Source organism: Macaca thibetana, chromosome 6 (genome assembly GCF_024542745.1).
Source record: "Macaca thibetana thibetana isolate TM-01 chromosome 6, ASM2454274v1, whole genome shotgun sequence".
Lineage (NCBI taxonomy): Eukaryota > Metazoa > Chordata > Mammalia > Primates > Cercopithecidae > Macaca > Macaca thibetana.
This window is the reverse complement of record NC_065583.1, coordinates 138505169-138531200: the sequence shown is the minus strand read 5'-3', so window position 1 is coordinate 138531200 and position 26032 is coordinate 138505169. Positions and strand designations below refer to the sequence as shown.

Below are 26032 nucleotides of genomic sequence, written 5' to 3'. Positions count from 1 at the left end.
ATACATATTGTTGATTCATTAACATTGAACTCACACCCAATGGCACTACAGCATTCACGCCTGAATGAAGTTTATTTAATGCATGTATTTTCTCTGTATGGCACATCACAGACTTCTCGGACTTACGAATGCTAAGCAGCACTTCAGCACTATGCTTGGGGGCTAATTTAAATGGCAAAACAACCAACAAACTGTACAAAAATAGGAAAAGCATGGCATTAAATAGACAACAAAAAGGATACCTGGCTATTGTATGAGAGCTAAAAAAGAAGGCAGAATATCACCCTGTTCAAACTCAAATTCTTTATCACTCTGTGCAAGCACATGACTATGAAAGTGCTATGAGTACTGATTTGGGGATTACAAAAAATAGTAGGTCAGTTCACAAATACAAAAGCTGCAAACAAAGAGGATCGACTGTATTTTCATAGACAATCTAATCTCACAGAAGATTTCAATTCAGACAAAAATCATGAGAATTACTGTATTAGAAAAGGGCACTAGATAGGGGGAAAAGAATAAAAATCAGAATTAAAGGCTCAAAATTCTGCATCAACCATATCCAGTTACACTTTAATATGTTTGTGACAGACTACATTATTGTTCCCAAACCATCACCCCTCCCTATATCTACAACCTTTCCCCAAGACAATGCAGTTCCTCCTGCTAGAGATCAGGTATATTTATCTATACTATCAATGTTAGCCATGGACAAGGTATGTGTTTTGGCTGACTGAATGTTAGTGGACATGATATAAGCAATGGCTTAAAATGTACTTCCTGAACTGGAGTTTCCTTGTGATTCTATCACTGTGACAAAAACACATCCTCATGTAGTCCACTGATCCAAGGGGGAACAAACACATAGAAAACATACCTAGACTCTATCTGTAGCCTGGAGCCTCACCAAGCCAAGAACAGTCAACTCACAGAAATGTTAGCAAAAATAAATGTTTTTCGTACCTTAAGTTTTATAAAATTATTGACCTATAGTTAAATGATATATAATATAGATTATTTTAAAATATCATTATCCCATTAAAAATATTTACATTAAAAACTGAGATCACTTTCTTTCCTTTTTTTTTCTGAAATTAAGACACAGGGTGTCTCAGTGTTGCCCAAGCTGGAGTTCAGTGGCTAGTGGCTATTCACAAGCACGATCATCGCACACTACAACCTCAAACTCCTGGGATCAAGCAATCCTCCTGCCTCAGCTTTCCAAGGAGCTGGAACTACAGATGTGTACCACAGCATGTCAGCTGTCTCTCCCCTTCTTGACCTAAAGCCTAGCACAAAAATTAACTGAAGAGAATGTTTCCAAAGATGCCTGAATCAGTATTTCCCATCCTATATAATTTCTGTTTGATTTTGCCATTCACCCATAAAATGGCGGGATCTACCTCCCCTCCCTGCAAATTTGAGCTGGCCCTCTGATCCTAAGATTTGAAGCCAGATATTAAGCTACTTAATTAATATTCATGTTTGTCCTCCATGCAACCTAGCAATCAAGTAAGAAGTCAAAACCCACTGATACGGTTTGGATGTGTCCCCACCCAAATCTCACCTTGCATTGCAATAATTCCCATGTGTCAAGGGCAGGGCCAGGTGCAGATAAATGAATCATGGGGATGGTTCCCCCCATACTGTTCTCGTGGTAGTGAATAAGTCTCATGAGATCTGATGGTTTTATAAATGGGAGTTCCCCTGCACGTGCTCTCTCGTGCCTGCTGCTATGTGAGACATGATTTTGGACCTCCTCGCCTTCCACCATAATTGTGAGGCCTCCCCAGCCATGCAGAACTGTGAGTCAATTCAACCTCTTTCCTTTATAAATTACCCAGTCTCAGATATGTCTTTATCTGCAGTTTGAGAACAGACTAATACAATAAATTGGTACCAGTAGAGTGGGGTGCTGCTGTAAAGATACCCTAAATGTGGAAGCAACTTTGCAACTGGGTAACAAGGAGAGGCTGGAACAGTTTGGAAGGCTCAGAAGAGGACAGGAAAATGTGGGAAAGTTTGGAACTTCCTAGAGAATTGTTGAATGGCTTTGACCAAAATGTTAATAGTGATACAGACAAGGAGGTCCAGGCTGAGGTGGTCTCAGATGGAGATGAGGAATTTGTTGGGAAATGGAGTAAAGTCACTCTCACTATGCAAAGACACTGGAGGCATTGTGCCCCTGTATTAGAAAAGGGCACAAGATGGGGGAAAAGAGTGAAAATCAGAATTTTTTTCTAGAGTTCCCTAGAGATCTGTGGAACTTTGAACTTGAGAGAGATGATTTAAGGTATCTGGCAGAAGAAATTTCTAAACTGCAAAGCATTCAAGAAGAAGCACAGAATAGTTCAGAAAATTTGTAGCCTGATGATGCAACAGAAAAGAAAAACCCATTTTCTGAGGAGATTGGGTTGTAGAAATTTGCCTAAGTAATGAGGAGCCAAATGTTAATCACCAAGACAATGGGGCAAACGTCTCCAGGGCATGTTAGAGATCTTCACAGCAGACCCTCCCATCACAGGCCTGGAGGCCTAGAAGGAAAAAATGGTTTTGTGGGTCCAGGATCCCCTGCTGTGTACAGCCTAAGAACTTGGTGCCCTGCATCCCAGCTGCTCCTGCCATAGGTAAAAGGGGCCCTTGTACACCTCAGGCCATGGCTTCAGAGGGTGCAAGTCTCAAGACTTGGCAGGTTCCAGGTGGTGTAGAGCCTGAAGATGCACAGAAGTCAAGAATTAAGGTTCGGGAACCTCCGCCTAGATTTCAGAAGATGTATGGAGACGTCTGGAAATCCAGGTAGAAGTTTGCTGCAGGGGCGGGGCCCTCACGGAGAACCTCTGGTAAGACGGTGTCAAAGGGAAATATGGGGTTGGAGGCCTCACACAGAGTCCCCACTGGGGTACTGCCAAGTAGAGCTCTGAGACAAGGGCCGCCATCCTCCAGACCCCAGAATGGTAGATCCACTGACAGCTTGCACTGTGTGCCTGGAAAAGCTGCAGACACTCGATGCAGTCAGAAAGGGGGCTGTACCCTGCAAAGCCACAGGGGCTGGGCTGCCCAAGACCATGAGAACCCACTTCTTGCATCACCCAGATGTGACACATAGAGTCAAAGGAGGTCATTTTGGAGCTTTAAGATTTGCCTGCTGGATTTTGGACTTGCATGGGGCCTGCAGCCCTTTTGCTTTGGCTACTTTCACCCATTTGGAATGGGTGTATTTACCCAATGCTTGTATTCCTGTGTATCTAGAAAGTAACTAACTTGCTTTTGATTTTACAGGCTCACAGGTGGGAGGGACTTGCCTTGTCTCAGATGAGACTTTGGACTATGGACTTTTGAGTTAATGCTGAAAGAAGAGTTTGGGGGACTTTGGGGAAGGCATGATTGGTTTTGAAATGTGAGGACATGAGATTCGGGAGAGGCCAGGGCAGAATGATATGGTTTGGTTGTGTTCCCACCCAAATCTCATCTTGAATTGTAATAATTCCCATGTGTCAAGGGCGGGGCCAGGTGGAGATAATTGAATCATGGAGGCAGTTTCTCCCACGCTATTCTCATGGTAGTGAATAAAGTCTCATGAGATCTGATAGTTTTATAAATGGGAGTTCCCCTGCAAATGCTCTCTCCTGCCTGCCACCATTTAAGATACGACTTTGCACCTCCTCGCCTTCCTCCATGATCGTGAGGCCTCTCCAGCCATGTAGAACTGTTAGTCAATTAACCTCTTTCCTTTATAAATTATCCAGTATCAAACAGGTCATTATTAGCAGCATGAGAACAGAATAATACACCTACTAAGACACTGTAAAAAGACCCAAACTAGACATGTGGCAAGAGAAAAAGAGAGAGAGAGAGAAAGGGAGAGCCAGCAAGAAGGGAAGGGGTGGGGTAGAAGTAAGGAAGAGGCAAAGACAGAGAGAGATGCCATGGAGCAGGACATCGACTGCAAACCATCTGGGCCCATTTTGTATCTTATAGCCATCCTAGTGCTCCAGCTGATACTGTATGAAGCAGAACTTCCCAGCCAATCCACACAATGTGAGAACAAATAAATTGCTATTGTTTTATGACACTAACTTTTGGGGTGAATTATTACATGATAACTCAAATAGTTGTTAATAAATGTGCGCTGAATTAATTTAATTCATTAAAATATTCTGTTTAATGCTTACCTTGGTGTTGGCCATGTCCACAATATACTGGTCTCCTTTTATACATTCCATTACCTCAAAACCATCTCTGTCAATCACCTTGGCCTGAGAGCTTCCAGATACAACAAGAATCATGTCTCCTGTGTTACTATACTGTAATGACTTGATCTGGTGGCTGCACAAAAAGAAAAGGAAAATTGGTAAGATACAGAGCACAATGTTTATAATTTTACTACAGTAAGTATTGCCAGAAAAAAAATGTTACACAAATGCACAAATTGATAATTTCACAAAATCAGGAACATCAACCTCAAATGCATTCTAAATACCCACTGGCAGCCGAGCGAGGTGGCTCACGCCTATAATCCCAACACTTTGGGAGGCTGAGGCAGATGGATCACCTGAGGTCAGGAGTTCAAAACCAGCCTGCCCAACATGGTGAAACCCTGTCTCTAACAAAAATACAAAAAATTAGCTGGGCATGGTAGCAGGTGCCTGTAATCCCAGCTACTTGGGAGGTAAAGCCACGAGAATTGCTTAAACCTGGGAGGCAGAAGTTGCAGTGAGCTGAGATTGCATCACTGCACTCCAGCCTGGGCAACAAGAGCAAAACTCTGTCACACACACACACACACAAAAAAAAAAACACAACCAACCAACTAACCACTGGCTATTCTGGTAGTTCTCTCTTCCCACTCTCCACTGCAATCTTTTAAAAATCTCTCTAATTACCTTGTATCTCCAACCCAACCAACTCTCCCTCTTTCAGCTGTTGAATCTTCTGGCTCTTTCTCAGAAGAAACAAGAACTGCCTCAACTTCCTCTCATTATCCTTATAAACTTATCTTTACTTGAACTTTCTTCCTCCTCCTCTTTCTTTACAATGGTAGAAATGAACCTCTTCCAGCCCATGGCAAATCATACTTATATCCTGGATCTCATCTCTCCCAGTCTCCTCAGGAACTTCTACCGACTATCTTCTCTCTCTCCTCCCCTTCACAGCTAAGCTGTTTGAACAAGTTTTCAAGCCTCCTCATCCCCTCCTTTAATTCTCTAGCACTACAATATCTTTCCACCCTCACCACTCCACTAAAACTCATGTTGCCATTGTGGCTGTAGTGAAAACAGTGGTGTGCTACCCAGAACTCCCCCTTCAGAAGTGAAGTGCTCATTCTCCTAGCTTCTGGGATTTTGCCTACTGATGGCTAATAGCTGAACCCTCAGGAATTTCCCTGAGTTGCAATTCCCTTACCAAAGGTTACACTATTATACCACCCCAAAACAGCCCACATTCAATGACTGACCAATATACAGTAGAACAGTCTATTCCTGGAATATCTCAGAGGGGTTATTCTACCTTCAGATCTCCCTGTGGAACAGTTGTTGCTGCTATGGCAACTACATGGCAATTCAATTTCCCCATCTTCCTAATGCTGTTTCCCTTGTACCCTCTCTCATGAGGATTGACCCCAGAAACACTCCCCAATATAAACTTCTGTCATGCAAACACAGACATTTCAAAGTGTGTTTTTGGGAAACCTGATCTGGGAGAGTTGATACCAAAAGTGGTCCTATGAAGTTTTGACTCCCAATGAGAATTTGATGCTGTATCAATCAAAAACCGGCTAGCAATGAGAAACCCATTACTGGTGGCACATAGTCCCTAACATGCCACAGCAGGGCAACCACAATTGCTGAAACTTTTGTTGGTGAAAGAGAAGCCACGGCAGGTGCAATATTTCAGGCATTTGTGAAGTACACAGAAGTAATTAAAAGGACTAGGAATTGGATAGCTGTTGCTAGGAGCAGTCAATGCAACGGAGAAAAACAATGAAAGGGTGAGAGTGATAAATCACCAATTAAAGACTATAATGTGAAATCCAGAGAGTCCTTTGGCAGCATATAAAGACGGGGTTATTGGTCTCTGTCAGATAAGCGGTATGCAGTCATTGATCTCATTAAGCATTTTTTCTGCCCCTATTAAGGAGGACTAAGAGCAGCTGACAGTCACATCCAACTAACAACAGCATATATTTACATGCATGAATCAAGGCTATTATTAATTTTCCAGCCTTTAGAGTCCCAAGGCATATGAACAATCCAAAGAAATTCATGTTGATCCATGGTCTAAATATCACATTAATTCAATCAGGTAAGCAAGAAGGAGCGCACACACTGGTAAGATACAACCTTCCCAGAAAATGAGAGATAAACCCTATAAAAGAACAGGAGATTGAGACAAGGAGATGAGGAGAAGATGCATGTAGATAGACATATGAAAGTGGACAAGTATGAAGCTTTTTGGGTCACAAGTTAATCCCAGAAAGCATCAACCTCAAAAAAGGCAATGAATAACCATGCAAAGTGACTTGGTCAGTGTGGCTGACATTATCCACCCCACTGTTAATAGGCTTGTAAATGAAATCGTCATGGTGGCATCAACAGAAGTTATAGATGAGCCCAACAGCAACTCTTAACTTGACCTAACTGTTGTTGCTGCTGAAGATCCAACCTGCCAACTATGGTGAGCCTTTCCTCACAAAATCAATACTAAGCTAATAAACAAGTAAAATATATTATATGAAAAAATGGTAGTAAGTATGTGGGGGAAATAAAGCTAGGAAGGTAAGAGGACAGGGATAAATATTTTAAATAAGGAGGTCAAGAAATAAGTGAGTAGCTAGAATTACAGAATCACTTAAAGGCAAAATAAAGATGTTTTCAGAAAAACTAAAACTAACAGAATTGGTCAACAGTTGACTTGCTTTAAAAGAGATATTACACAGAATTCTCCAGGTAGAAAGAAAATGATCCCCAATAAAAGTACAGAGTATGGCACGAAGAATAACAAAAAGGGAGAATATACAAGTAAATGAACAAATAAGTTATGAATACTGACTGCATGAAATAACAATACCATCTGAACGGTTTAAAATGCATATACCAATATGTAAAAGTAAAGAGGACCCTTGAACAACACAGGTTTGTACTGCACGGGTCCACTTCTACACTGATTTTTCTCAACCACATACAGATCAAAAATACAGTATTCTGCCAGGAACAGTGGCTCGTGCTCATAATCCCAGTTATGCAATGAGCTATGATCGCATCACTACACTCCAGCCTATGTAACAGAGCAAGACCCAATCTCTAAAAAAAAAGAAGAAAAGGCGGGGCACAGTGACTCATGCCACAGTTTGGGAGGCCGAGGTAGGTGGATCACAAGGTCAAAATCAATACAATCCTGACTAATGTGGTGAAACCCCGTCTCTACTAAAAATACAAAAAATTAGCCAGGTGTGCTGGCATGCACCTGTAGTCCCAGCTACTTGGGAGGCTGAGGCAGGAGAATTGCTTGATCCTGGGAGGCAGAGGTTGCAATGAGTCAAGATTGCTCCACTGCACTCCAGCCTGGGTGACAGAGCGAGACTCCGTCTCAGAAAAAAAAAAAAAAAGACAACGAAGAAAAAAGAAACAATAAAACATCATATATAGTATTCACTACAGTATTCACAGGATGCAAAACTTGCATATACAAAAGGCTGGCTTTTCCCACAGGTGGATTCCTCAGGACCAACTGCAGGACTTGGGTATGCACAAATTTGAATACAGACAGGGATCCTTGCCTATACCAAGGGGACAACTATATGTGAGAACAGCAGCAAAACGGCAGGAGGGAGTAAATGCAGTTTCGTGTAGTTAATAATCCAAAGTCTTTGTATTGACTGGGAAGTACTAATTTTAACAGACTTTGTTAAGTTGTAATCTTTAGGCTAACAACTAAAAGAATAGTAAAAGACAATAAACTAACAAACTGAAAGAGAAGAGAAAACATAATATTAAAAATTAATGCAGACCGGGCCCGGTAGCTCATATTGTAATCCCAGCACTTTGGGAGGCTGAGGTAGGCGGATCACCTGAGGTCAGGAATTTGAGACCAGCCTGACAAACATGGAGAAACCCCATCTCCACTAAAAAAGCAAAAAAAACTAGCTGGGCGTGGTGGCGCATGCCTGTAATCCCAGCTACTCGGGAGGCTGAGGCAGGAGAATCGCTTGAACCTGGGAGGGCGGAGGTTGTGGTGAGCCAGATCACGCCACTGCACTCCAGCCTGGGCAATAAGAGTGAAACTCCATCTAATAAAAAAAAAAAAAAAAAAAAAAAATCAAGGAATGAGGATGGGGGCCAAGGCTCACATCTGTAATCCCAGCATTGTGGGAGGCCAAGGCAGGTGGGACACTTGAGGCCAGCCTGGTCAATATAGCGAAACCCTGTCTCTACTAAAAATACAAAAAATTAGCCAGGCGTGGTAGCGCACACTTGTAATCCCAGCTACTCAGAAGGCTTAGGCATGAGAATCACTGGAATCTGGGAGGTGGAGGTTGCAATGAGCTGAGATCATGCCACTGCACTCCAGCCTGGGCAATAGAGTAAGATTCTGTCTCAAAAACTAAAAATAAAAAATGATAAAATAGGCTGAGCGCAGTGGCTCAAGTCTGTAATCCCAGCACTTTGGGAGGCCGAGGCGGGTGGATCACGAGGTCAGGAGCTCGAGACCATCCTGGCTAACATGGTGAAACCCTGTCTCTACTAAAAATACAAAAAAATTAGCCGGGCATGGTGGCGCATGCCTGTAGTCCCAGCTACTCGGGAGGCTGAGGCAGGAGAATGGTGTGAACCCGGGAGGCGGAGCTTGCAGTGAGCCCAGACTGCACCACTGCACTCCAGCCTGGGTGACAGAGCGAGACTCCATCTCAAAATAATAATAATAATAATAATAATAATAATAATAATAAAATGAAGGAACATTACTCGAGATAAAAAGGAACTTTCACCATTATCCTCAGCAAACAAATGCAGAAACAGAAAACCAAACGCTGCATGTTCTCACTTATAAGTGGGAGCTGAATGATGGGAACACACAGACATGTGGGGGAACAACACATGTAGGGGAACAACACACACTGGGGCCTGGGTGGCAGGGGGAGAGCATCAGGAAGAATAGTTAATGGATGCTGGGCTTAATACCTAGGTGATGGGATAATCGGTGCAGCAAACCACTATGGCACACATTTACCTACATAACAAACGTGCACATCCAGCACATGTAGCCGCAGAACTTAAAATAAAAGTTGAAGATTTTTTTAAAAAATTCATAATAACAAATGGGGAAATCTACCAGGCAGATACAATAATTCTAAGTGTGCTCATGCCTAGTGACATTCCTCCAAATACATAAAGCAAAAAATTACAAAACTAAAAGGAGAAACAGGCAAATCTACAATCACACTGGGAGATTTTAACATCTCTTTTCCAGTAACTGATACTACCAGCCAATTTTTAAAGATCAATAAGGATAGAGAAGATTAGAACAACACAATAAACTTAATTTACCTATGTTGGATGCACAACAAAAAATGCATTCAAGTATACAAATAATGTTTAAAAAACTGACATATGCAAATCTGTAAATCAAGTCTCAATAAATGTCAAAAACCTAAAATCATATAGAATATGTTCTCTAATCCTAGTGGAATCATTACAAATAAATTTTCAAAAATAATCTGAAAACCGCTGAATGTTTGAAAATAAAGCAAGATACCTACAAGTAATCCTCAGATCAAAGGAAAAAAAACACAATAGAAATTAGAAAATGTTAACTGAATGATAATGAAAACACAATGAATTAGAACGTGTGACATGTACCTAAAGCTATTTAATAGAAAATTTACGGAGTTGAGTACATATATTACAAAAAACTGTTTTAATCAATGATCTAAACATATGTTTCCAAAAGCTAGAAACAGCAAACTATATCTATCTCTCATGAACACAGATACAAAATACTCCAAACAAAATATTAGCAAATGGAATCCAGCAATATATATAAAAGGAAAAGATATCACAATCATGTAAAATGTATTCCAGGAAAGCAAGACAGATTTAATATTCAAGTCAATTCATGTGACTTTCTAAAAATCCAGCATAAAGGAGGAAAAGTAATTCAGGCATCTGATAAAACATATCAAAAGACAACAATAAGAATATAAGGCCAGGCGTGGTGGCTCACACCTATAATCCCAGCACTTTGGGAGGCAGAGGCGGGCAGATCACCTGAGGTCAGGAGCTCGAGACCAGCCTAGCTAACATGGTGAAACCCTGTTTCTACTAAAAATACAGAAAATCAGCTGGGCGTGATGGCACACACCTGTAACCCCAGCTACTTGGGAGGCTGAGGCAGGAGAATCGCTTGAACCCAGGAGGCGGAGGGTACAGTGAGCCGAGATCATGCCATTGCACTCCAGCTTGGGGAACAAAAGGGAAACTCAGTCTCCAAAAAAAAAAAAAAAAAGAAAAAGAAAAGAAAAAAAGGATATGAATAGACCAAGTTAGAGAGTAGGAGAAAATATTTGTAATGCAAAAGATTATTGCTGTGTGTGTATGGGTGTCTCCTAAAATACATTAATTACAAAAAAAAAAAAAAGAATAAAAAGACCAACAACCCACTAAAAGTGTAAAAACATAGATACTTCACAAAATATATTCAAGTGCTCTACAAAAACATTAAAAGGTGCTTCACATCATTAATTATCTGTGAAATGCAAAAACAAAAAAACACAAGGTATCATGTTATACTCACCCACTAAAATGGTTAAATCAAAGATACTGACAATATCAAATATTGTCAAGAATGTGGAGCAATTAGAATTCTCATACACAACTGGTAAAGTGTAAGATAAAAAAATAGGTTGGAGAACTGTTTGGCAGTTTCATATAAAGGTAAACACGTACCTATCCTATGACTCAGTAGTTCTATTCCTAGGTAGGTTCATAGCACACAAAAAGGCTCATACGAAAATGTTCAAAGCAGCCTTATTCATTATGCCCAAAAGCTGAAAACAATAATCTAAATTGTACACTTGGCCAGACACAATGGCTGACGCCTGTAATCCCAGTCCTTTGGATACGGGCGGATCACTTGAGGCCAGGAGTTTGAGATTAACCTGGCCAAAGTGGCAAAACCCTGTCTCTACTGAAAGTACAAAAAAATTAACCAGGCATGGAGAGGAGTGTCTGTAATCCCAGCTACTATGGAGGCTGAGGCAAGAGAACTTCTTGAATCCGGGAGGCGGAGGTTGCAGTGAGCCAAGATCGTGCCACTGCACTCCAGACTGGGCAACAGAGTGAGACTCTGTCTCAATCAATCAATTGTACACTTTACACGTTGTATATATAATTTGTACATTTGGTATATTCATGCAATGAAATACATGGGTAAACATCATAAACATTTTATTGAGTAAAACAAAAAAGATACACACTATAGATGATATAATCCCAATTACATAAAGTCAAAAAATAGGAAAATATTATGGCAATAAAAATTTTAAAGTACTTGCCTCTATGGGAAGGAGGGACATGGAACGAAAAGGAATCAAGAGAACTTTCTGAGGAGATGGGTATATTTGTTTTCAGTGATACTTAAGCAAGTGTATGCAAATATCAAAGCATTCAAGTCAAGCCCTGAAGAATGGCAAAATCGGCCGGGCACGGTGGCTCAAGCCTGTAATCCCAGCACTTTGGGAGGCCGAGACGGGCGAATCACGAGGTGAAAAGATCGAGACCATCCTGGCTAACCCGGTGAAATCCCGTCTCTACTAAAAAATACAAAAAACTAGCCGGGCGAGGTGGCGGGCGCCTGTAGTCCCAGCTACTCGGGAGGCTGAGGCAGGAGAATGGCGGTAAACCCGGGAGTCGGGGCTTGCAGTGAGCTGAGATCCGGCCACTACACTCCAGCCTGGGCAAGACTCCGTCTCAAAAACAAAAAAACAAAAAAACAAAAACAAGAATGGCAAGATCTTGCATATACATTCTTGCATATAAATTGTACTTAAATAAAATTTGTATTTAAACTTGGGATATTCACTAATAATTTCTTAAAACCTCCTGGCAAATTAGGAAGTAAAGGGAAAGTTTTTAATTTGATAAAGAGTATCATTTTAAAAAAACTGTAACAAATATCTTCCTTAATGTTGACATGTTAAAAACATTTCCTCTGACATCAGGAGCAAGATAAGAAAACCTATTTTCAACACTTCTATTCAACATATAATAGAGATCCTTGACAGTGCAATATGACAAGAAAAAGGCCACTTGATTTATGACAAAAGTGATAGAAGTCTTTTCAATGAATGATGCTGAGTCAATTTGACATTGTAAATAACAAATCTTTGTCCTTATTTTACAACACACATAAAAATCAATTCCAGGTACGCTGTAGGCATTATTAACTTTTAAAAGTAATATATCTAGGCCGGGCGCGGTGGCTCAAGCCTGTAATCCCAGCACTTTGGGAGGCCGAGACGGGCGGATCACGAGGTCAGGAGTTCGAGACCATCCTGGCTAACACGGTGAAACCCCGTCTCTACTAAAAAATATGAAAAAAACTAGCCGGGCGAGGTGGCGGGCGCCTGTAGTCCCGGCTACTCGGGAGGCTGAGGCAGGAGAATGGCGTAAAAACCCGGGAGGCGGAGCTTGCAGTGAGCTGAGATCCGGCCACTGCACTCCAGCCTGGGCGACACAGCGAGACTCTGTCTCAAAAAAAAAAAAAAAAAGTAATATATCTAAACTTCTGGAAGATAAAATTGACAACACGGGGTTAAAGAAAAATCTTCTTAAACAGAAAACAAAAAAATTCTAACCATAAAAAAAAGAACGCAAATGTTACCTTCATCAAAATTAGGAACTTCTATTCATCAAAAGACATCACAAACAGTGAAAAAAAAAGCCAAAAATTGTGAGTGAATATGTGCCTCCTATTTAACCAATGAAAGTCCCCAGATCCACCATATTTTTAAAATCTATTAAATGGTATTAAAAAAAAAAAAGGCAACCACCAGAAAAATGACCAAAAGATTTATCCATTTGAGAAAGGATATCCAAATACCCAATAATGTTATAAGAAGTTATCTAATCTCATCATGCATCAGAAAAAATTCAAAATAAAGCTACAATGAAATACTACTATATATCCACCAAAATGACTAAAATTTAAAAGGCTGACAACACAAAGTGTTGGCAAAGATGTAAGGTAACTTCTGTGGACTACGGGTAGGAGGGTAGATTGGTACAATCATTTTCAAAATCTATTAGAAACACCTGCTAATGGGCGGGTGCCGTGGCTCACACCTGTAATTCCACCACTTTGGGAAGAAGAAGCAGGTGAATCACTTGAGTTCATGAGTTTGAGGCCAGCCTGGCCCACATGGCAAAACCCTAAAACCTAAAAACACAAAAATTAGCCATGCGTGGTGGCTCATGCCTGTAGTCCCAGCTACTCAGAAGGCTGAGGCAGAAGAACTGAACCCAGGAGACAGAGGTTGCAGTGAGCTGAGATCGTGCCACTGCACTCCAGCCTGGGAAACAGAGTGAGACTCAGTCTCAAAAAAAAAACAAACAAACAAAAAAATACTTGCTAAAGCAGAATGTATGCATAATCAATGACCTTGCAATTCCACTACCAAGTATATACCCAACAGAAAAGCAAATATATGTTCCAAATGACATCTACAAGAATGTTCACAGAAAAACTACTCATAATCACCCCAAACTGGAAATAAGTCAAATGTCCATAGGCAGAAAATAGCTAAGTAGATGTATATTCATACAGTAGCACACTGTATAGCAACTGAAATGTACAAATTTTTGCTATAAACAGTATGGATATATTTTACAAATATAATCAAGTGAAAGAAGCCAGACAAAAAAAAATATGCTGTATTCACCCATTTAAGTAATATTTAAATATAGGCAAAAGTAATCTATGGTGCAAGTAGTCAAGATGACAAGGTTGTGGGTAATATCTGGTAAACAGGTTTCTGACACTGGTAACACTCTACTTCTTCTATTTGGGTAGCAATTACAGGGATGTATTCATTTTATGATTAGTCCTCAAGCTATAGCCTTAGTAGTATCATAATTTTCTAAATATTATATTTTAATTTAAACATTATAAAAATTAGAGACATCTGAAGCAATTTTATATTAAGGCCCTTAATTCACCAGTAAGGATATCAAATGGGTACACTACTGTACTTTACAGTATAATTTAATTCTTGAAGGCTGGAAAATTCTCAGAATAAACTAGTAAGTACATGTAAAATGTTTTGTGGTTTAAATTGTTTGAGGGGTTAGGGGTTTTTTTTGGTGTTTTTTTTTTTTTTTTTTTGCTTACATGGGCATCCTTCAGTTTTTAATAATGTAAAAAATTCTATTTACCCATTGCCAATGCGTATACATTAATCTGCGGCAATTTTATACAACAAAAGGTGAACTTCTATGCATTAAACAGTAATTTAACAAAAAATGTACAGGAAGAAGAACGTTCATTACAAATACAGGAAACATAAATATTACCAAATATTGGCAAGCACCAAAATGTTCAGAAATAGAAGTCTCTTACAATTATAGCTCTCTCAAGCAAAAAAATAGCAGAGAAAAACTTACTTTACCTTAGGGACTATTTATTTACTTAGAGATTTCTTAAAAGGTCAAATGGGGTCACACAGAGTACTAAGAAGGGCTGTTCATTCAGGCCTCACTAAGAACTCTTCTTCATTCAGTAGCTATATAGTAATATGACAACTGCTCCTACAACCCAAAGAGGAACTACAGCAACTACTCTTTAGCATCTGTTGCTCCCAACTCTGCTTTGCAATTATATGACTCAAGTATTCTGTCTCTGTTAACTATTACTTCTGTTACTCCCAATTAAATTCCCTCTAATTCTCCCACTCTGCCTATTTAAGCATTCTGCTGCCTCATGGCTTCAATTCCATCAGAGTTATGCATTCTGTTTTCTCTGTACATTTTTGCTCTGCTTCCATTGCTAATTTGCTAGTAAAGTGTTGTACATTCAAAGTTCCAAAGAAATAGAGTATCTAAGATGTCGCCAATCATCCAAAAAACAGTGTAGGAGGCCACAGTTAAGAGAAGCAAGACCATTAGCTTTCTTTATAGGCTCGAGAACAACAGGATGCTGTGGTCCTGTATCAACAGGATGCTTTTCGGGTAGATCCTACTGCCACCCTAGCTATGGGCACATGTCAGAGTCCCATGTAATAAAGGAGACAAAAGGAAACCCATCACAAGTATAAACTAAGAAAAGTACTCCAAGGTTTCTAAGAATGGAGCTGTATAACTCACTCTGCCCCATTTGTTACTTCTCCACGGCACTTACCACTATCTATTATATATATTTTGTTTATAGTCAGTCTTCCCTCATTAGAATGAAAGTTCCGTGAGGATAGGACTATACAGTCATCCCTCAGTATCCATGGGGGACTAGTTCCAGGATCTCCTGAGGATAACAAAGAACACTCAAGTCCCTGATATAAAATGACATAGTATTTGCACATCACCTTTGCACATCCTCCCATATACTTCATATCAACTCTAGATGACTCATAATACCTAAAGTAAATGTCATGCAAATAGTTACTGTACTATATCGTGTAAGGAATAATGACAAGAAAAAAGTCTGTACATGTTCAGTACAGATGCAATTTTTTTTCCAATATTTCCAATCCTTAGTTGGTTTAATAAACAGATGTAGAACCCAGGAATAAGTTCTGGTGTCCTATTGCATAGTAGGATGAGTATAGTTAACAATAATGTATTATATATTTGAAAACATCCAGAAGAGTACCAATTGTGAATTTTCTCCCTACAAAGAAATAATTACGCAAATTACCGATTTGATCATTACACATTGAGTGCATGTATTGAAATATCATACTGTACCCCATATATATGTACAATTATTATGTGTCAATAAAAATTTAATGTCAATATGTGAAATAAAATTAAAAAATAAAACTTTTTAAAGCACTAATTATCTCTATGTGGTAGGAATATATACAATCTGAAATAAAAAATATGTTTGTAATTGTTAGGACAAAATAGATTATAGATTATTTTAAGTTTGGAAACTATAAATTATAAAATTCTCACAGAACCTGAAAAATTATTAGTATTTAAATATTTAAAAATCTGTCCTTGGAGAGAAAGCAAGCTATCACATTTACATCAACAAGTGCAACATATGAGCCTATTACCATCTGCGACAGACTGCATGTTTGTGTTCCCTCAAAATTCATATGATAGGCTGGGCACGGTGGCTCATGCCTGTAATCCCAGCACTTTGGGAGGCTGAGGCAGGTGGATCATGAGGTCAGGAGATCGAGGCCATCCTGGCTGACATGGTAAAACCCTGTCTCTACTAAAAATACAAAAAATTAGCCGGGTGTGGTGGTGGGCATCTGTAGTCCCAGCTACTCAGGAGGCTGAGGCAAGAGAATGGCATGAACCCAGGAGGCGGAGCTTGCAGTGAGCTGAGATTGTGCTACTGTACTCTAGCCTGGGCGACAGAATGAGACACTGTCTCAAAAAAAAAAAAAAAAATTCATATGATAAAGCCCTAACCCCCAAAGTGAGGATATTGGGAGGCGTGGCCCTTAGGAGAGAATTAGGTATAGATGAGATCATGAGAACAGAGCCCCTATGGTGGCATTAGTTCCTTTATAAGAAGAGACACTAGAGCTGCTTTTCTCCCTACCATGTGAGGATACTGAGAGAAGACAGCCATTTCCAATCTAGGAAGCAGGCCCTCTTTAAGAAACATAATTTGCCAGCACTTTGATCTTGCACTTCCAGACTCCAGAACTGTGAGAAATATCTATTGTTTTCTGTTTTGTTTTGTTTCTTTCAGACAGAGTCTCACTGTGTCATCCAGGCTGGAGTGCAGTGGTGCAATCATGGCTCACTGCAACTTCTGCCTCCCGAATTCAAACAATTCTCCCACCTCAGCCTCCCAAGTAGCTGGGACTACAGGCGTGCACCACCATGCCTGGCTAATTTTTATAGAGACAAAGTTTTGTCATGTTGCCCAGGCTGGTCTCAAACTCCTGAGCTCAAGTGATCCACCCGCCTCAGCCTCCCAAAGTGCTAGGAATACAGGCATAAGCCACCACGCCTGGTCAAATCTACTGTTTAAGCTACCCAATTTATGGTATTCTGTTTTAGCAGCTGAAGCAGACTAAGATACCATCTTATATGCTACAGACCAGCACTATCCGACAGAACTTTCTATGACAAGGAAATGTTTCATATCTGTGCTATCCATTATGGTAGCCACTAGCCACATGTATCCATCAAGTATTTGAAATACAGCTAGTGCAACTAAAGAATTTTTTTTTTTTTTTTTTTTTTTTTGAGATGGAGTCTCACTCTGTCGCCCAGGCTGGAGTGCAGTGGCGTGATCTTGGTTCACTGCAAGCTCTGCCTCCCAGGTTCACACCATTCCCCTGCCTTAGCCTCCTGAGTAGCTGGGACTACAGATGCCTGCCACCACGCCCAGCTAATTTTTTGTATTTTTAGTAGAGATGAGGTTTCACCGACTTAGCCAGGATGGTCTCGATCTCCTGATCTCGTGATCCACCCACCTCAGCCTCCCAAAGTGCTGGGATGACAGCAGTGAGCCACCACACCCAGCTAATTTTTTATTTTATTTTATCTTATTTAAATAACCACATGTGGCTAGCGGCTAATGTATTGAACACTGCAGCTGTAGATAACATGAAATAAATATAAAGCAGTCTCAACTTTAGAAAAACAGAAGACTCTTACTGCCTCATAATGTAGATGCAAAATGAAATACTAAGTTAAGTAAAATGTTCTTTAAAGAACAAAAACAAAAGAAAACCTAATGAAAGCTATAAGAGTCCACTGGATAATAATGCTACCAGTACTAAGAAAGTACAGCCCCTAAAAGTGATGTGCAGTCACAAATATAAAAATGACTATTCAAGTGAACTCCTGAGGTAAAAATTTGTTATTCACCATGCTCCAAAATGGTCTATAATATTCTTCAGAGATGGCATGGTAAACTACGATACAAGGGTAATATTAACAGTATGCTGTCACAGGTGCCATTCTCTTAAAAAAGAAATCCCAAAATAAACACAAACCGAAAGCAAATAATTAAACACATTAGAGATTATTAGAAAAATCCATAAGGAATTCTGGTAGAGAAACAACTTAATAATCAAAACCCCAAATATAAAATTTGTCTATCAAAAATGAAAATGTTGACAGTTTCTTACCAAAAAAAAGTTTAGAAATATTTTTAATATAAATAAATAAATAAGAACATCTTTTTAAACAAAATCTTAGGCTGCTGAGTCCCATTTACTTTCTACACCTCTAATTCCAAAGCTGAGAAAAAAATGGATACATCAGAAAAAAAAATTAACTCATGACAATTTGTCTTTTGGACACAGAATATAAAGGAAAAATAAAACTTATGCCTATCTGGCCAGACCTCAATAGAATTTTTCCTCCTAGCTGGTTCCTAAATCCAAATCAGATACTTATCAATAAAACTGCTTTTCTGCACAGCTACCACTAGCTAGAAACTCTTCTCCAAATGTATACTGACCATTTCTTCTAAAATGTTGAAATTCTAGCTGATAGTTTTTTAAAAACCATTCTTAATGTACTGATTCCAGAGTACTGATTCCAATGGCCAAGAAAATTCAAAAAGATTTGACTGGTCTCTGAGATTAGAATGTGTGACAATATGAAGCATTTCACTACAATGCCCAAGATTAAAGTGTCAAAGCAGATGAGGAAATGAAGCTTTCAAAACAGATGCCCATGAGAAAGGAGCCCAGAAAAGCAAAAGGGGCAACAGCCCAGGACCTTCCAAAAAAGAAAACTGGCTCTGGCCCCATGGTATCCTTCCTGAAATACTGGAAAAGAATGAAGTCCTTAGCAAAATTCTGACCAGGATCCCAAATTTAAACGTAAGCTTGTAAGGAAAACACCTATGGACTTGTGTTTAAATTCGTCTATCTAAGATAAAAAATTACAAGTTTGACCAAATGTGCCAGTTGTCCACTTATTGTCTCTCAGCTCCGAATTCACCCTTTCCAGTCTGCTCTGCAGAAATGAACTCGGACCCTTTAAACATTTTTCCTTTGCTAGTTGGCATGATGTTAGATTTACACTGTAAGAGGAGATTTTCCTCTTCTTTCCAAGAGTCTTGTATGTTCCTCTTTGCAGGTTCCTGTACTGCAACACAGCTTCTCCAGTGTCCAGATCCAGCACCTGTGCAATTCGCTCCATTGTCAGGCTCCTGAAGTGCATAGCAGTCAGCAGCACCCAGTATCTTCCACCAGTACCTCCACAAGGCAGTATTATAGAAAAGTGACTCTGATGAGACAGATTTCTACCGCAGCAACTTCTCTTCATTCAGTGAGCCACAGCCATGCCCCCTCAAGCAGGGTCTGGATCTTAATCCCAGAGGCCTTGGACGTTGTATCTCAACCCCAGGGGTTGATGTTCCTTTTATCTGTTATTCTTATATTCCTTAGAGTTCTCTTTACTTTTTACTAGCCAATCCTCATTACTCCAAAACCTTGTTATAGCTAGCAATTCTTTGTATTAATCTTTCCTTGTTCAAATTATATGTGATTTCTCTATTCTAATCAAACACTGACTGATAGATCGAATTTCAGGCAATTAATCAGAAACCGAGAAAACTATAGGGAATTATGTCTAATTTGTTATTTTATATCTTAGCAAACACATGAGATCTGATAATCAGAAAGTTCAGAGTGCTAACCAAAGTCTTTAAAGAAAGAATGGAATGAATCAGTTCACAGTATATATCCTTGTTAATGCTACTCCCATTTGGGGGAAGTGTAATTTTCTCCAGTAACCATGAAAAATAAGAGATCACTTTGTTTCTTCTGGTGATTTATTTTTATTTTAAAAGGGAAATGAAAATCTAAAAAAACAGAAAAGTTTAAGAAGAGAAAGTAGAAAGAGTTAAAGGCTCCATATCTCTGGCCAACTAATCAACCAAACTGTTCTATCTACATTTGGTGGGAAACCCAAATTTCAGTGATCCCACACTAATATTCACATTGTTTTCTGCTATATAGGAACACTTTTAACATTTTCCCTCTGTCTCATTGTTTGTCATGTACTCTCTGTAGACTACTTTGCCAACATTAAAATGAAATGTTCACCATCAAGCTCATCATTCCTGCCTCACTTCACTCTGAAATCTGCTAGACACAGAGTTAAAAGGACAGGATTAAGAGTCATTAGACACAGTACTAAGGAGAATTAAAGGGCCTGTTCAAGGGGCATAACATCTGCTCCTCAAATTCCTGCCTAAACAACTAAGATTCCGATCAAAGAGAAGAGAAGGAAAGTCAATCTGACCAGTAAACCGGAGTCACGAGGAAGTGAATGTTCTCTTAGGGAGTAACTCTGACACCAGAGAAAGGCTTAGTGACATTGCACAATTGTTTCTGTGAAGTTATTCATGGGGCAAGTGGGAGTATATGAGTGTAAGTGGAAGGGAGTGGGAAGGTGAAGACTGAGGATCCTTTTAAGTAGTTTTTGCTCAGCTAGCAAAACAAGCTGGGACATGCAAGACAGATAAACACAGCTGTTTGGGGCTGTCACTTGGGGCTCAGGAGCCAAGGTGTCTTGCTGTAGTGAAAAGTGCACCGGAATGTGAGTCAGGAGTTCAGGGATCCAAGTCCTCATTCTGCTGCTAACTAGCTGTGTGATCATGAGCAAGTCTACTGGCTTCACTAGACTCAGTCTCTCTTTTTTTTTCTTTTTTCTTTTTTTTTTTTCTTTTGATACAGAGTCTCGCTCTGTCGCCCAGGCTGGAGTGCAGTGGCACAATCTCAGCTCACTGTAACCTCCACCTCCTGGGTTCAAGCAAATCTCCTGCTTCAGCCTCCCAAGTAGCTGGGATTATAGGCGCGTACCACCACACCCAGCTAATTTTTGTATTTTTAGTAGAGACAGGGTTTCACCATGTTGGTCAGGCTGATCTCAAACTCCTGACCTCATGTTCCGCCCACCTCAGCCTCCCAAAGTGCTGTGATTACAGGCGTGAGCCACCGGGCCCGGCCTCAGTCTCCTTATTTCATGGAAAATGAGGAGACAAGACTAGATGGCAGCACTATACAGAGATGCTCCTGAACCACAGAGTTCACATACTAGTTAATATAACTTTGCTGAGTCCTGGTTTCCTCCACTGAAAAAAAACATGAGAAATAATACTTTTTATAAAATTGGGTGAGGATTAAAAATAATATACATAAAGACACCTAGTACAGTAACTGAAACAAGTAATTATTATTATTACCCCTTTATTTCCAAGGTCTAAGATTATTTGAGGGGTATAAAATCTCGGTAGCCAAATGCAATGTTATTTCAAATGCACTACAAGTTAGTATATGTCTAGCACATGTCTTAACTATTGCTAACCAAAATACTCAAGACTCAGAAATTAAGGACTTGTAAATATCACCCAAAAATGCAAAAATATATTTTGTCAATATAAGGTTGATTCTTCAGAGGGTGCAAAAAAAGAATATAAATAAGGAATCCTTAAGAATTTGGAAATAGGAAATATAGAAGACTTCTAAGGAAAAAGAGCTAAGGACTTCAATAGACTTCCCTATTCCAAATGCCAAAAGAAATAACCTAGAAAAATATAAAATCGGGATAAATGAAAGTACCACTGAAAAGTGGAAATTATCCAGAAATTTCTATTAGGAAAAGATCAGAATGATTAGGAAAGCACCTCCCAGAAAGACCGCAACAGCTTCATGTGAAACTACCCAGCAACCATGAAGTCCAGGGACGGTTCGCTCTCAAAGCAGCAAGGATGCCCTTATGGAAGCAGTTGTCACAAAAATTAGGCAGCAGGCACAAAAAATAATGTGGAAGAGATAATATAGGGTAAATAAAACAAAGATATATAGTCATAAACCTACTATCTTTCCTAAAAACACAGCATACAGGCCGGGTGCGGTGGCTCACGCCTGTAATCCCAGCACTTTGGGAGGCTGAGGCGGACGGATCACGAGGTCAGGAGATTGAGACCATTCTGGCTAACACGATGAAACCCCATCTCCACTAAAAATACAAAAATTTAGCCGGGTGTGGTGGCGAGCACCTGTAGTCCCAGCTACTGGGGAGGCTGAGGCAGGAGAACAGCATGAACCTGGGAGGCGGAGCCTGCAGTGAGCCAAGATCACGCCACCGCACTCCAGCCTGGGTGACAGAGCAAGACTCAGTCTCAAAAAAACAACAAAAACACAGCATCCATCACATAGAGGAGAGACCCACACACATACACACACACGGATTACTCTCAGCCCTAGCTCCCTCAAACTTCCTAAGATCACAGGCACATTCCACTGGCCACAAGCAGTGAGTTTAAGAAGGTAAGGAGATACAAGAAGAATCTTTTCAGCCTGTATCTCACCAGGCAGAGAGAGTAAATAAGAAGAGTAAAATAATAAGGGGTTGTGAAGAGCTTTTACGATAGGGTCAGCAAACTTTATGTGAAGGGCCAGATAAATATTTTAAGCTTTGCAAGCCATATATGATCTCTGTATCATATTCTTCTTTATTGTTCTGGGGTTTGTTTCACAACTCTTTAAAATTGTAAAAATCATTGTTAGTTCAAGTGCCATACAAAAACAAGCCATGGACTAGAGTTCGGCCACTGGCCACAGTCTGTACTGTTTTAAGATATAAAAGACAAAGAATATAGCGGTGGAATTTTTTTAAAGGAAAAAGAACATATTATCAGACTGTTATTTTGTGCCAAAAAAATTTCAAGAAAACATGTGTCATCATTATATACAAAGCTGTAATAAATAAACTTGTTCCTGGTTATTTCCACATATGTGGATACATCTGTCAGAGGAATTCCTAAAAGTGGATTACTTGGTCAAAGGGTATATGCATTTGTAATAGAAGAGAATGCCAAATTGCCCTCTATAAGATGGTGCCAATTTACACTCCCACCATGCCTGATAGCACTTGTTTCTCCAAATCTTGCCATCATAGTTTACAGTTCACATCAGAATAAGATACACTGGCTGGGTGCGGTGGCTCACGGCTGTAATCCCAGCACTTTGGGAGGCCAAGGTGGGTGGATCACTTGAGGTCAGCAATTGAACACCAGTCTGGCCAACATGGTGAAACTCCATCTCTACTAAAAATCCAAAAATTAGCCAGGCATGGTGGTGCATGCCTGAATTCCCAGCTACTTGGAAGGCTGAGGCATGAGAATTGCTTGAACCCAGGAGGTGAAGGTTGCAGTGTGACAAGATCGCGCCACTGCACTCCAGCCCAGATGTCAGAGCGAGACTCTGTCTCAAAAAAAAAGAAAGACATTATCAAATTGTTATGCGGAAAAAAAAAGTCTGATCATTTATACCCTGACCTTAGCCTTCTCACATTGAATAGTATATGTTCTCTTCACTTTTGCCAATCTTATAGGTAATAAATAGTACCTCTCACTGGCACTTTAATGTTTCCTTCTTTATTAATGAAGCTGAATATCTTTATGTTTATTGACTATTTGTATTTCTTGAAGCTGAATATCTTTATGTTTATTGACTATTTGTATTTCTTCTGCTGTTACCTATTAATTCATTTCCTTTGGCTAGTATTAGTTTTCAAATACCCCTTGCTTTATTTACAGAAACTGTATTATGGATAGTAGCCCAGTGCTTTCAATCTGTGTTACAATTTTTTGTTTATAATTTGTCTTACAATTTTGTTTTTGATGTCCTTTGTTTTCTTAAGTGTAAAATATCTTTTTAAATTGTAAAAGTAATTCATGCTGTTTTGTTACGTCACATAAAAATATAAAATGAAAGTTCACCAATACCCCCACATAATACACTTCCATTTCTAGGACATAACCTCTCAAAGTTTCCCTAGTAACTAAAAAATACAAATACATAAATTACATATTACAAAAGTGGATTTCTTTTTAAAACTAATTTCTATTTAACAAATATTTATGGAACTCTTTCTATCTAAGCCACAGACTGGAATATTTGTGACATACACATCTTATAAAGAACTTTATCAACCAATCCAAGAAAAGCAACCCAGTTTTTAAAATGGGCAAAAATTTTTGAACAGTTGTTTCATCAAAGAGAGAGAGAGAGAGAGAGAGAGAAAGAAAAGAAAAGAAAAATAGGACAGGTGACAGTCTGAAATAGTAGTCTGATTTTTCAGAGGTAAAATGCAATGTTACAATACTAAGAAAAACTCAGAAATGGGAAGTAATACTTGAAAGAGATGAGAGATATCAAATTAAGAATCTGTGCACTGAAATTCCTTCATATCAAATAAATACTAGGTGAGTTATGATCTACCGAATGCTTTACTACATGCCAGGCACTGTGCCATATACTTTATGACGTATACACTATTTCATTTAATCATCAATCAGAACACCAAAAAACTGGTATTATTAATTCTATTTTATAGGCAAGGAAAACAAGGGTCAAAGTGATTAAAATGACATGCCTAAAGTCATACAGCAAACGAACAAGCCAAGACATAATTCAAATTCAGACTTTTATGAGTCAGAATCCATGCTCATATCCACTATGCACATTGTCTATAGTTATACTTAGTTGTAGAATTAAATTTTACATAAACTAATATGCCATAAAAAAGAAAGGAGGAAAAATACTTCAGTGAAAATCTAAGAGAGTAATCTTCCCCTCATCCCACTAAAACTGATAGTTATGGCACAAACTCAGTTAAATTAGCAGAGAAGACAGTGTATAACACCTAATGACTAGAGCACTGACTCATCCATTCTGATTTCCAGTAACAGAAATTTTTAAATTTCAGAATCTAGGATTGACACAGAAATGCAAAACAGTAGGTATCTGTCTTTTCTTTTTTTATTTATTTGAACTCTGAAACCCTTTAATCAAGTAACTGTTCATACAGAGCAAGAACTACAAGTACCATTTGAATAGATGAAAATCTGTTCACTGGGAATCACTTTAATATAAAATGAATGGAAATCATAAGATGCAATAAAACTCACTAATCAATCATCTTGATAATACATATTTTTGTTTTTTAAAAAAGCTAAACAGATCAGCCTTAAGCCTGTAACTCAAGGTGTCACCTACAGTGCAGAGCCAGTGATTTCAAAAACTGTTCCTTACTTGCCCTGAACTGATAGGGTTTAAGCCAAAGATTTCAGATATTCCAGAAAAAGAAATCCTTATGCTTCCTTTCTTTTCAAAAAGGTGGGTACGTCTTGCTGAAAATAGTCTTCTGCTCTGTTTCTCAACAGAAAATTACCGAAAAAAATATGAAACACTATTATTGTAGGACTTATTTAATGAATAATAAGTTCCAAGTATATCCCAAACACTGTTTTAGGTGCTGGAATAGAAGTAAACAAATGTGAAAAACACATCATTTCTGATCGTTGTAAAGCGCTATAAAAGAAATAAATCAGGGTAATGGGTAGAGTGGGTGGCAGTGGAGCTACTTTTGACAGGATGGTGAGGAAAGGTCTCTCTGAGGAGCTGACATTTGAGCTGAGACATGACCCAAGAGAAGATCACTGGATCTTAATAAGATAAAATTTTTAAATTATGTAACTTGATGACAGTTATAGAGGGAAGCAAAAACCAGGAAATTAAGTAAAAGGCTATTATAGATAGTTTACATAATTTTACCATGAAAATGTCAAAGAGAAGGAAAAATATATTCAGGTAAATAATGCATATCAAATAATAAACTGTGCTTTCCCACATACCTCTTCACATCATATTAAAGCTTTCTGTTGATGCACATGGATAACAACTCCACAACAAGCCAACAACATCTTCTCCACTTAATAAACCACAAAAAAAAAGCCCAACACCACCAGGACTATCGTGACATCCATAAGAATGACTTGTGATCGCATTAACCCACTACATTTACAACTGAAGCCATCTTTT

General features: G+C 39.1%; 1 protein-coding gene across 5 annotated transcripts in view; it reads right to left on the bottom strand.

Annotated features, from left to right (window-relative positions):
• The window catches only part of WDR70 (WD repeat domain 70), a 422645-nt gene that overhangs the window by 275656 nt on the left and 120957 nt on the right, over positions 1-26032 (bottom strand). For all 5 annotated transcript variants that reach the window (XM_050794508.1, XM_050794509.1, XM_050794510.1 and 2 more), the window contains one exon: positions 4173-4326. In XM_050794508.1, the coding sequence (XP_050650465.1) occupies positions 4173-4326 (154 nt within the window). The remainder of the gene's footprint in view (positions 1-4172; positions 4327-26032) is intronic.